Source organism: Callospermophilus lateralis, chromosome 1, assembly GCF_048772815.1.
Source record: "Callospermophilus lateralis isolate mCalLat2 chromosome 1, mCalLat2.hap1, whole genome shotgun sequence".
NCBI lineage: Eukaryota > Metazoa > Chordata > Mammalia > Rodentia > Sciuridae > Callospermophilus > Callospermophilus lateralis.
This window is the reverse complement of record NC_135305.1, coordinates 215,364,917-215,376,550: the sequence shown is the minus strand read 5'-3', so window position 1 is coordinate 215,376,550 and position 11,634 is coordinate 215,364,917. Positions and strand designations below refer to the sequence as shown.

The 11,634-nt window shown below is 56.3% G+C and overlaps 1 protein-coding gene across 8 annotated transcripts in view; it reads right to left on the bottom strand.

The window, feature by feature from the left end:
• Nucleotides 1-240: 240 nt before the first annotated feature.
• Dock6 (dedicator of cytokinesis 6) overlaps nucleotides 241-11,634 on the bottom strand; it is a 46,479-nt gene continuing 35,085 nt past the window's right edge. For 5 of the 8 annotated variants that reach the window (XM_077109467.1, XM_077109472.1, XM_077109473.1 and 2 more), the window contains 16 exons: nucleotides 11,373-11,469; nucleotides 11,111-11,245; nucleotides 10,656-10,808; nucleotides 10,276-10,434; nucleotides 10,090-10,190; nucleotides 8,386-8,578; nucleotides 8,163-8,306; nucleotides 4,474-4,605; nucleotides 4,362-4,376; nucleotides 2,861-2,992; nucleotides 2,664-2,753; nucleotides 2,192-2,428; nucleotides 1,429-1,572; nucleotides 1,238-1,344; nucleotides 876-1,037; nucleotides 241-470 (listed from right to left, as the gene is read on the bottom strand). In XM_077109467.1, coding sequence (XP_076965582.1) covers nucleotides 428-470; nucleotides 876-1,037; nucleotides 1,238-1,344; nucleotides 1,429-1,572; nucleotides 2,192-2,428; nucleotides 2,664-2,753; nucleotides 2,861-2,992; nucleotides 4,362-4,376; nucleotides 4,474-4,605; nucleotides 8,163-8,306; nucleotides 8,386-8,578; nucleotides 10,090-10,190; nucleotides 10,276-10,434; nucleotides 10,656-10,808; nucleotides 11,111-11,245; nucleotides 11,373-11,469 — 2,044 coding nt within the window. In that variant the 3' untranslated portion in view covers nucleotides 241-427. The remainder of the gene's footprint in view (nucleotides 471-875; nucleotides 1,038-1,237; nucleotides 1,345-1,428; nucleotides 1,573-2,191; nucleotides 2,429-2,663; nucleotides 2,754-2,860; nucleotides 2,993-4,361; nucleotides 4,377-4,473; nucleotides 4,606-8,162; nucleotides 8,307-8,385; nucleotides 8,579-10,089; nucleotides 10,191-10,275; nucleotides 10,435-10,655; nucleotides 10,809-11,110; nucleotides 11,246-11,372; nucleotides 11,470-11,634) is intronic. The other 3 variants (XM_076848483.2, XM_076848489.2, XM_076848497.2) reach the window with 1 other exon arrangement.

Here is an 11,634-nt window from a genome sequence, read left to right as displayed (position 1 = left end):
CCCGGGGTGGCTGCCTCTTCTGGAAGCACTCAGTGAGGACTTGATAAGTGTTATTATTCCCAGTGGACTTGTGGATTATTTGTGTCACTTTCCCCACTAGAGTGTCAGCTTCACGAGGGCAGTCACCACTGTCCCCAGCACCCAGGAGGTTATCAGTGTCTCAGTGGGTGTCACAGGACACATGGCTGTGAGGGGACTGTACATACGTGACCCATTCCCCAGTGACCACATCATACAGGCTGCATATAAAAACCATTTTAAATTAAAAAAGTTAGGGAGCATCAGTGCACACAGACAGGAGCAGACAGACAGAGGGGCAGAGGGCTCAACCCCAAGTACAGTGCAGGCACCCTGAGGCTGAGAGGGCAGTAGGGGCGACTCCCAGCAGGGCACTGACAGCTGAGGCCTGGATGCTGGTCCTCTGGGCTCAGAGGTCCGCCCTCCGAAAACTTGCTCTGTTCAGAGAGTTCCTGGGGGAGGAACAGGGTTAGTCAGCATGGGTCCCCAGCAGGGCCTCCAACTGCACAGGGCTCCCCCCTCCTCCGCCTCCTCTTATGACACCGCCCCCTCCTCTTCCAAAGATCTTTTTAAGATCTCTCCTGCCCCTTTTATCTTCGCGGTGATCTGGCTGGGGTTTGCAGATTCTTGGAATCTGCCATGGGAGGTATGAATCCGGCCAGTTTCACAGATGTGGAAACCAAGGGTCAGACAGCTGAAGACACAAGTCAGGGACATGGCCGCCCAGAGACTGCCCTGCCTTTGTACGTATGGACCCTATGCAAAGCTGTGAGCGCCGCTGGTGTTGCTATGCCAGTGTGTCTGTCCTGGCCAGCCTCCGCTTGCCCTCTGTAGGGTAGGGGGCCCAGGTTGGACACCTGAGGCTGGCTGGGGTGGGGGCCAGCAGCTGGGGCAGGCGCTGGGTGAGCAGGGGCTGCAGCGCTTCCCGCAGGCGGCAGTAGTGGCGCTCCAGTTCGCGGTGGTACTCCTTCTGGTCAGGCCCAATCAGGGCTTTGTTCTTCCGCAGAGCGTCCTCACATCTGAGGGCCAGAGGGCAGGAGATGGTCAGCAGAGAAAGCAAGTCCCTGAGGGCCCAGCCTGCAGGGAGGCCCACCAGGGGGTCAGGCAAACTGAGGAGGAGCTATCAGCAGGAGCGGGGACCAGTTAAGTGAAGAGCTAGAACGGGGGACACAGGAGCCTACGGGGGACACAGGAGCCTTCGGGAGAGTGTCAGACCTACTTCTTGCAGAAGTCCTTGAAGCAAAGCCGAAGTTTGTTATGATGCCGGAAGAGCTTGGGATCTTCTGGGATCTCTGCCAAAAATACCTGAGCCACCTCCAAGGGACCCTACGGGGTGACAGGGACCCATGAGGGTGCCTGCATGGTGCTTAGAGTCGCCCTGGGAGCCTGCACCCCCCATACCAGCCGTGCCTGGTTCACGGTGGGCCCCACAGAGCCCTGCAGCACCATCTGTAGCATCTTGGCGTCTGGAGGGTCCTGTTCAGTGGCAAAGGCCAGCTCCCGTGTCTTCTTCTGCATGTCCTCGATGGCCACCTCCACTGGTGTAAGCACTGTCTGCGGGGTGAGGGAGGGTGTATACATTTGCTGGGGCCTGATGGTGTCCTGACCCAGGTCAGCCCAAGGAAGCTGGGATCCCACTGAGGGCAGAGGGCCCAAGAGGCTGGCAATGAATGGGCCCTGGGGGCTCCTGTCTGCTGGGCTCTGCCATGGTGGGGGTACTGGTGCAGCTGCCTTTGACTCTGTGGTTGGCATGGTTAGGGTCCCCAGCCTTAGAGGTTAGGTCTGGTGCCCTTGAGTCCAGCGTCCCTATGTCTAAGGTCTCCAGGCCTCCCTGGGTCTGGAGGTAGAGGCTTGAGTCTGGAGGTCAGAGTTTGAGGTGCCCCCTACCTCTCCAACCCAGTTCTGGGGTACTTGAGCCTCTTCCTGGATCTGGGGTCTACAGGCCTTTCCTCTCTGGCTGGAAGGGGATGGACTGCACCTTCAGACCTCTCTGGGTTGCCCTGGAGCAACAGTTCACAGCACCTCTCCTTTCTGGGTCTTCCTTGATCTGGGATCCCCATGCCACCCCTTTCTAGGTCTGGATTGCTGAGCCAACCTGGGTCTAGGGTCCCTACACCTCCCCTTCCCAGAGTCCGCTGAATCTGATGCCCCCCCCCCGCCTCCCTGCGCCCACCTCCTCCCGGTGGCACACGCGGATGCGCGTCTTGATGTAGGGGAAGGCGTGCTCAGTGCTGAGCAGGGTCTTGCGCTTGTGCTGCTCGGGCAAATCCCCGTGTGCGCGCCCATCTGGCGTAAAGGGCGTGCAGAACAGGAAGGCTCGCAGCCCATAGTTGCGGTCAAAGTAGGTCACGCGGTCCTTGAGCTCATAAGTGTCGAAGTGCGGCTCCACATAAGTGATCTGGATGTAGGCCTGGGGTGTGGGGTGGGGGTGAGGGTTCCTCAGCCCCAGCACAGGCACCTGGGGCCCCAGGCCTGGTGAAAGAGGCCCTGGGGGGCGGGGGGGCTTTTGATTCCAGGGTTCCCAGGTCTTCCTACATCTGGATGACGGGGACTGCCCTGAGGAATAGGCTTTAGGAAAATAAGTTTTGGAGTTGTGTAAGAGAAATAGGATCTTAGCTTCTCTGGGAGGATGGTTGAGAGCCCACCTTCTGTGGATCCAGCTTGGACTTGTCCACGGGGTTAGAATCTTTGATGATCTCCACCACATCGTCCCCAAACCTCTCTGTGTAGAACTCCTGAGGACATGGGGCTGACTCGGATCTGCAGGGTTGCAGCCCCCTCGCCAGTTCCCAGGCAGCCTGGTGTCCTGTCCCCCGTCCCATCCCCCAGAGACTGGACTTGCCTCTAATCGGTGGGAGATCTCGGCCAACTTGGTGATTGAGGGCTCCTTGTACACAAACTCCTGCTCGTCCAGGTCCCCAAAACGTGCGCCATAGAAGCCCACTCGGAAATACGTCCCGAATACACGCTGGGGCTGGGAGAATGGGGTTTTGTTGTCTGGGAGGCACCTCTGGAGGCCTCCCTAATCCAGAGATGGGTGTCCCTGTGCCCCACGAGGCAGAATGCGGAGGGAAGCAAGATAGGGCTGGGGAAGAAGTTGGCATGGACAAGGGGGACCCCGAGAACATCAGGAGGGGGTTGTGAGGACCTCAAGAACATCCGGTCATGAGCACAGGCAGAGGGCCTGGAGAATTTCAGGGCGGAGGTCTGGCCCACAGCCAACTGCCCGTACTCCCCGACCTGTCTACCTCCCCGAGTTGTCGTTCTCATTTAGCACCCCAGACTTCTGTTTTTCCCACCTCCCTATGCAGCAGTTCATCATCTGGATCCCAATACCAAATTAGGACTGGGACTGTATTGCTCATATGTGGGTCCCGATGCCCATGGGGCTGGTAGGTAGCAGGTGCTACATAAATGCTTGGATGGCTGAAGGGTGATCCGGTTGTCTTTTGCTTTGGGACAGAGGCTCTGGCTGCACTGTTCTAGGGCATAGCTCTCCTGCCGGAGCCTGACGTTTAGAAGAAGGAATCCCTCTTCACCCCAAGAACGCCACCTCCCCCCGGAAAGGAAGTTGGGTGCTCGGATCACTCACCAAGGCAGATCCGGGCAGGGCGGAGCAGACATGGTGGGGCCGGAGGTGGGGGGTGCACAGAGAGAGACAGTCATGGCAGGGGTCAGATGCCACCCCCCTCCCCTCGGGTCCTGGTCATGGCACCCTATGAGAATCACTCCATGGGCAGAGAGATCAGGGCTTTGGGGAGGGAGGGGGCCCCCACCCAGCAGGCCTGCCAGGACTCTGGGTTCCTGCCATCTTTGGCCAGAAAATTCTCCCTAAACTAGGAGATGCCTAAAAATAGAAGGGAAGAGGCGGGACTGGGGGGGCATTAACTAAAGATGAGGAGCAGAGATCCTGTGGGAAGCTGGGAGTTGTGGAGGCAGGACAGAGACTAGTCACTTAGAAAGGGAGAGCCAGAGTGACAGGCCAGAGACAGCTGGGGAGAGACAGAGGAGAGAGACACAGGCAGAGGCTGAGAGAGGGCCAGAGACCCGCAGCCCCTCCCTCCACACCCCCCATGCAGCAGCAACAGCTAGCCCGGCCTGCGGGAGGGGTGCCTCGAGAGCCACCAGTGGGTGACTCACATACTGCCCTGGAGATCTGGGGCAGGGGGGGACATCTGGGGAAAGGGGGGAGGTGGAGGGGGGTGCGTCATCACCCACAGAGCCTCGGGCCCCCTTGGCCAGTGGTCACGCTCTTCTTGTGCCCCCTAGTGGTCCCTGACCGCTCTGACCAGGCATCACAAGGGTCCCTGAGGCAGGTGGCCTTGGAGAGCAAGTGGACTCACCTCCCAGCCGGAGCTCTGTGGGGGAAAGTCAGGGTCAGCTGGGCCTGGGATGGCGATGGGGATGGGGATGGGGGGCCCGAAGGCAGTCCTGGGGATCGTGTCCTGGGCCCACCTGGTGCATGATCTTTGTGAAGGCTTCCTGCAGCTTGCCGTGTACTGAGGCCAGCTTCTTATAGTCACGGTGGGCTTCCAGGATGGGGATGAGGTTCTTGTAGACTTCATTCACTGCCTCATAGAGCCCGCCCTGGGGTGGGGTGGTGGAAGGCATGGGGTCAGGATCCCCCAAACCCTCTGTGCTGCCTAGAACCCCTGCTGGCATTGCTCCTGTCCCCCGACCCTGCTCCTACCAATTCTCCCTCACCTCTTACAGGAAGTCCACCCTGACCACTGTCACCCAGATGGGGCACTAGCCTTTCTGCTTGGCCCCCACAGAGCCCTCTGTGCTCTCTACAATTTGTAACGAGCTTCCAATGTCAGGTGCTGGGTACATCTGTATTTTGTTCCTTTATTGCTGAGAGGAGCTCTGTGATCATTCTTTTTCCCCCACCCAGCGCTGGGGATGGAACCCAGGGCCTTGCACATGCTAGGAGGGTGCTCTACCACTGAGCTCCACCTCCAGCCCTGGAACTCCTTCTCGGTCGTGGTGGGGAAACTGAGCCTCAGAGACATGAAGGGGTTCCTGAGGCCAGGATCTAAACACCAGCCCATCTGGCCTGGTGCCCGACTTCCATGCCCAATTGTTTCCTGGCACATGACAATAATCATTTGCAGGTGCCCCTTGCCCCCAGCTGCGGCCAGCATCTAGCCTGGCACACAGCAGGTACCCTTAAGTGTTTGTTGACTGACTGTCAGAAAGTCTGTGTCCACTCTCTGGCTTCTACCCAAGGACTTTGTCTTTGAAGACTCCAACAAAGCGATAATAATTAAATAATTAAAACATCACTAGAGGAGTTGGCATATTGAGAAAAATCTCACTGGGAGGGGTGTGGGTGTACCTAGTGGTAGAGTGCCTACCTGGCATGCCCGAGCTCTGGGTTCCTGGGTTCCATACCCAGCATGACAAAAAAAAAAAAAAAAAAAAAAAAAAAAAAAAAAAAAAAAAGGCCTAAAACCTTATTTCAAAAATATAGGGAACTGACTGCAAACGGATTCCTCAGTTTTTGTCTTCTTAGATTAAAAGACTTCAGAGTCAGGGCAGTGAAATTACCGTGTACGATACTATGATGGTGAATAAATGGCGATGTACATGTATCAAAACAACCCTGCTGTGAACTATGAACTCTGGGTGACCATGTGTCAATGTAGGTTCACTGACTGCAGCAAAGGTGTCACACGGAGAGACACTGATAGTGCAGAAATCTCTGTGTTGGGAAGGAGGATATGGGAAATCTCTGTACTTGCTGGTCCATTTTGCTATAAACGAAAACTCCTCAAAAAAAAAAAAGTTTGTTTTAGAAAAGCATTTTAAGTCAGGTCCAGTGGTGCACACCTGCAACCCCAGAGACTCGCAGGCTGAGGCAGGAGGCTTGCAAGTTTAAGGCCAGCTCCAGCCATTTAATGAGGCCCTCAGCAACTTGGTGAGATCCTGTCCCAAAATAAAAAGGGCCGGGGATACAGCTCAGTGGTAAAGAGTCCCTAGGTTCAATCCCTAGTATCAAAAAAAAAAGGGTTTTAAAAAGACTTAAGATGCATAACACCAACTATTAGCAGGATGATGAAGCTAACGATAAAGTATCATACATTTCCAAATAGCTGGGAGATGGATGGGTGCAGCTCAGTGGTAGAGAATTTGCTCAGATTGTGTGAGACTCTGGGTTACATCCCAGCACCATCAAAAAAAGGAAAGAGGACTTTGAATGTTCTTAACTGAAGAAATAATAAATATTTCAGTTGAAGGAGACACTAGTTACCCTAATTTGCTTATTCCATACTGGTACCTGATTCATACAGTATAGACGTTGTATCTATGCTTATATCACCGCATACTTGTACCAAAACATCAGGCAGGAGGACCAAAACCAGCCTCAGCAACTTAGCAAGACTCTGTCTCTTAAATAAAATATTAAAAAAGGGCTGCGAATGTGATTCAGTAGTTAAGCAGCCCTGGGTTCAATTCCCAGTACAGAAATCACATTGTACCCCATAAATACAATTCCCAGAAACAGAAATCACATTGTACCCCATAAATACAATAATTACATATCAATTTTAAAATTTTAAAAAGGGACTGGGGCTGTAGCTGCAGCTTAGTGGTACAGCACTTGCCTACCCTGTGAGAGGCCCTGGGTTCCACCCCCAGAACCCCACCCCCCACACGCAGAAAGGCCCCCATCAGCCATAATAATGGTGGTCCCCTTATGGACCCTGGTTCAAGACAGGCAACTGCAAAAAAAAAAAAAAAATCTATGTACACACACACAGTGTCAGCGACTGAACCCAGGGCCCTGTGCACGCTAAGCATGTGCTCTACCGCTGAGCGTACCCCCAGTCTCCAACATGATAACTAGGAGACATCAGGGACATCTAAACGTGGACCAGGATGAGGTGATAGTAAAGCATTCCTATGAACTCGCTCCTGAGGGAGGAGAGTTTTGTAAAGGGCTTTTTTCTGTCAGTGAGGGCCACACACAGAGGCACATGACAGGCGACAGCTGGGATATGTTTCAGGCCGGAGCGTCTCAGGCGTGCACAGGCCTACGAGTCTTTGAAGTCTCCTTTAAGTTCAGGGCCTGGTGTGGAGGGCTAGGACTCTGTGTTTTTTAAATATGTTTTTAGTTGTAGATGGACACAATACCTTTATGGGGTGCTGAGGATCGAACCCAGTGCCTCACAGGCACTAGGCAAGCGCTCTACTGCTGAGCCACAACCCCAACCCCGGATCTGCATTCTTAATCACCCCGCCACGTCCACTACCAGCTGGACCATGTTGAGCGGGGGGAGGGTTTAAAATGCACTAGCGGCATGTATTTTATAAAAACTGTGAACTCTGTCCTTTTATATGTCAAAAAAACAAAAAATACTCTAAAATAAACTCCAGGAAAAAAAATGTTAGGGACGAAGAAGAGATGAAACAGGACAGAATAACACAGGTAGCTGCAGAATTGGGGTGATGGGTACGGGGCAGGGGGCATATTACAACTTTCTTTAAACTTCCCCCACCACCACCCAGTACTGGGGGTGGAACCAAGGGCCTCACACATGCTAAGCACGCGTTCTACCAATAAGCTACATCCCCAGTCACTTAAAACTGTTAATTGGCTTTATTTTCAATTCCAGAATTGGGCCACACTTCATTCCATAAAATGGAATAGGTGTTCCAAAGAGTGGAGTGGGAGTTGGTTTTATATTTTATTTATTTATTATTCTGCAGTATAGGGGATGGAACCCAGGGCCTTGTGCCTGCCAGCTAGACAAGTGCTCTACCACTGAGCTACATACACCCCAGGCCTTTTAATTCTTTTATTTTGGGACAAGGCATTGCTAAATCTCTAACTTGCGATCCTCCTGCCTGAGCCTCCTGAGTAGCTGGGATGACAAGTGTGAGCCACGGCGCCTGGCTCAGAGGCTGGTTTTATGGACAGAAAAGGGCAGAAGCAATAAGCTTCCTTCCCACTGCTGCAAAGGTTCTATGGAAACAAACCTCCAGTTGCAGCTGTGTGTGGAAGGAGGGCTGGCTACAGCCAGGCCCGTTTCCAAGGTGTAATGGGGAGAAAGGCAGGAAGAGGGCTTCTGAGGAGCACACGGTCCTTGCTAAGTCAGGGAAAGGCATGGGCAGAGGTCAGCTGACACCCCGGGCCTCACCATGGTGAAGTAGGCGGCCGCCTGCTCCAGCAGCCCCACCAGCCCCAGCTCGGTGAAGTGCTTCCCAGAGCAGAAGCCCTCCTCATCAGGAGACAGGATGTCGTCGGAGATGGCGGACTCCTCCAGCACGTTGGACGAGATGTTCTGGGGTGGGAGGTGGCGTCAGAGCCTGGCCTGGCCCACCTGGGCTTCCCCTCCCTGCTCACTACCCCCACCCGCTCACCTGGAAGGACACACAGCCCACAGGCAGGTGGCGGCTGTCTTCGAGCAGGGCCAGGTACTCGGCCACCAGGGCGGCGGCATGCACCATGCACTGGGCGGCTTCTGCGTGGTTGCCCAGCTCCGCGTGCTTCCCCGCCATGTTCTGCAGCCACGTCAGCCGCAGGTCCGGGGAGCCCTGGTAGCCCCGGGCGATCCTGGTGTCCAAGTGAGAGGGACATGAGGACGGGTCCCTCCCACACACCATCCACCCACGAGGCTCACTACCCCACCCTCTGCCATGGGCCACCCATCTGCTCATCTGGTCCCGTGTACCCGTGTGTCCCCTACCCATCCCCCCGCCAGCCCATCCCCCACCTGCCTGTCCCCTCATCCATTCCCACATCTGCCTTCCCGCTCACCTGGCCCCTCCTGGCCCACCTCACGTCTTCCCCTCATCTCCCTCCTCATTTGTCCTCTGTGACCTGTTTCCTGATGACCTGTAAGTCTCCTCTGCTGCGCCTCGTCCACCTTCTGCTTACCTGTCTCCACACTTATCATCTCCCCTCCTCCCCCATCTGCCTGTCTCCTCATTTATCCCACTCCGCCCTTCTTTCTTGTCCCCGCAACTGCCACCCCATGTCACTCTCACTTTGCCTGCTCATGAGCTCACCTGTGGAACCTGACCCCCCTGAACTCACCATTCCTTTCTGTGTGCTGTGTCACCTGACCCCCATGGGCACCTCTCAGGTGCCCCGCCATCCCTATCTCCAACAGGTGGGTCCACCTGCCCAGCTCCCAACTCCACGTTTCTTTTCTTTCTTTCCTTTCCCTCCTGCCCGACCCTCCCTCCCTCCCTCCTTCCTTGCACAGGGCACTCGACCACTGAGCTACCTCCCCAGCCTTTTCTAAAATTTTACTTTGACACAGCATCTTGCCAAGTTGCCCAGGCTGGCTGTGAACCTGTGATCCTCCTGCCTCGGCCTCCGGAGAACCTGGCATTACAGGTGAACTCCCCAGTCTCTGCTCCCCTCACCTCTCCTCCCCTTCACTTGTCCTGGTTCTCACCTGTCATTCTGTTATCATCTGGAGTCCCCCCCACACCCCCCACCCCGCATTGGGGATGGAACCCAGGACCTTGCATTTGCCAGGGCAGCGCTGCGCCACCCAGTCATCTCCAGCCAAATACAGCTTGGATCTTAGTGTCCCCCAGAGCCCAAGAAGTAAAGGCCTGACCCCAGAGGCGCTCTCGGGAGGTGGTGGGTCTCTTAAGAGGCGGGGCCGCGGGGGATGTCATCAGGTCACTGAAAGCCCTGAAGGGGATCTGGGGTCCCAGCCTCTTCCTCCTCCCCGTGTCCTGGTCACAGGGAGGGGCCCTGCTCTGCCACATGCTCCTACCACGTGTCTCTCTCCGCGGCACAAAAGGCACGAGGCTGATCACAGACTAAAACCTCCAAAACCATGAGCCTGGAGGTAGCTTCTCTCTCTAGGAGCTGACAGCTCGGGTCCCTGTCACAGTGCAGGGGAGCTGGCCAGCACACACGCTCCGCGGTGCGTTCCCTGGTGGTCCCCTGTGTCTCGCCGTCCCCTCAGGGGTCTGCTGGCCGGCCAGCTTCACCTGTCTGCTCTCCTGTCCCTCTTTACTTGTCCCTGCTGTCACTGCAGGCTTGCTCCTCTCCCCGCCGCCCCTTCTCTCCTGGGGCCAGGCCGGGCGGGCAGGCGGGCTCACCGGTACATGAGGTCGATGAGCATCTCGGGGTCCTCCTGGTGCTCCTTCATCTTCACCGTGTCGGTCAGGATCATGTGCAGGTTGAACATCAGGTCCTGCACCTGGAGCCAGGGAATGTCCGCGGGTGGGGTCAGGGCTGGGAAGGGGAGGGCAGCCCGCTGGCCCAGGGCGGGACACGGGCATCACCTGCTCTGCGAAGGTGCTATCCCGCAGCCCCACGTCCTCCTCGGCGTAGGTAAGGATGGTCTTGAGGGACCGTCGCAGGTGCTCTTCACTGAAGTTCTGCGTCGTCCCCACAAGGGACGACAGTGACATGGTCACCTGCATCTTGACACGGGCAAAGTTCTGTGGGGCAGGGGAGGTAGAGTGGCCCGGGAGCCTGGACACCAGGCCCCACCCAGCACCTGCCCAGGCTGCCGGCTGCTACCCCCATCTGCATGGAGGAGCTCATCCCACCTGAACCCCTCATCCTGACCCTCTGCCCACCCGAGATGCTCGGTGACTGCCACCCCTCCCTCTTTCCCCTTGGGACACTGCGACCCCACAGCAGCCCCTCCCCAACTCACGTGGCCGATCTCGTAGTTCTGGCGCATGAGCAGGTACAGGGAGGCGCTGGCGTGCGTGCGGATGGTGCTGATGCGGCTGCCACAGTGTCGCAGGAGCCTCAAGCAGAGGTCGGCACACAGCTCCGTGTCCTCCTCGAACAGCAGCTCTGGGAACTGCCCCGGGACCCAGAGGACACTGTTTAGCCCTTCCCCGTCCTGGCTCGGGAGCTGCCAGATGGGGCTGGGCAGGGGCATCGGTGTTCTGCCCTCTTTGGCCATCGACAGTGGCCTGTGAAGTCAGAGCTGGCTCTGCACCCTTGCTGTGTGACCCGGGGAGTCGGGTGACCACTCTGAGCTTCAGTCCCTTCCTCTGTAAACTGCAGCTAAGGAGACTGTTTCATGAAACTGTCAAGTAAATGCCCAGTGAATGGGCAGCTATTATGACTCTGTGAACGTGGAAGTCGAGGGGTGCTCACCTTGGACACCAGAGCCCGCTGGGTGGCCAGGCCATGCTGCAAGAAGAGGGCACTCTGGGCGCTGCCCAGACTGTACAACACAACCTTCAGTACTGCGCCCAAGACGCTTTCTCGCGCCTCTGACAGCATCACCGTCTTTGGGGAAAGGTGCCAGAAATCCAGGTATTAGAGACTGGGCTGGTTACAGGCTTAGGGAAGGAAAGGGAGCGTAGAGTTGGAGATCACAGGGCACTGTGTGGGCACATGCTGGATCAAACCCTACCTGAACGATGATTTCCAGCGTGTCCAGAACCACCAGGCTGGCCTCTGTTGCCAGGTTCCCATCCACCAAGGCCTCATGCTCCATTTCATCCTTGGTCCTGAAGGGGAGATGAGGTCTCCTGAAGCCACTCAGGGCCAGATCCCATGTCACAACTGAGCTCCCTTCCTCCATTGGTTGCCCAGTGGGGCAGCAGCTCTCTAGAACCCCTCCCTGCCTGCTGAGGTTCGATATAGCTTGCATGTCCCTCAAGGGCTCAAGTGCT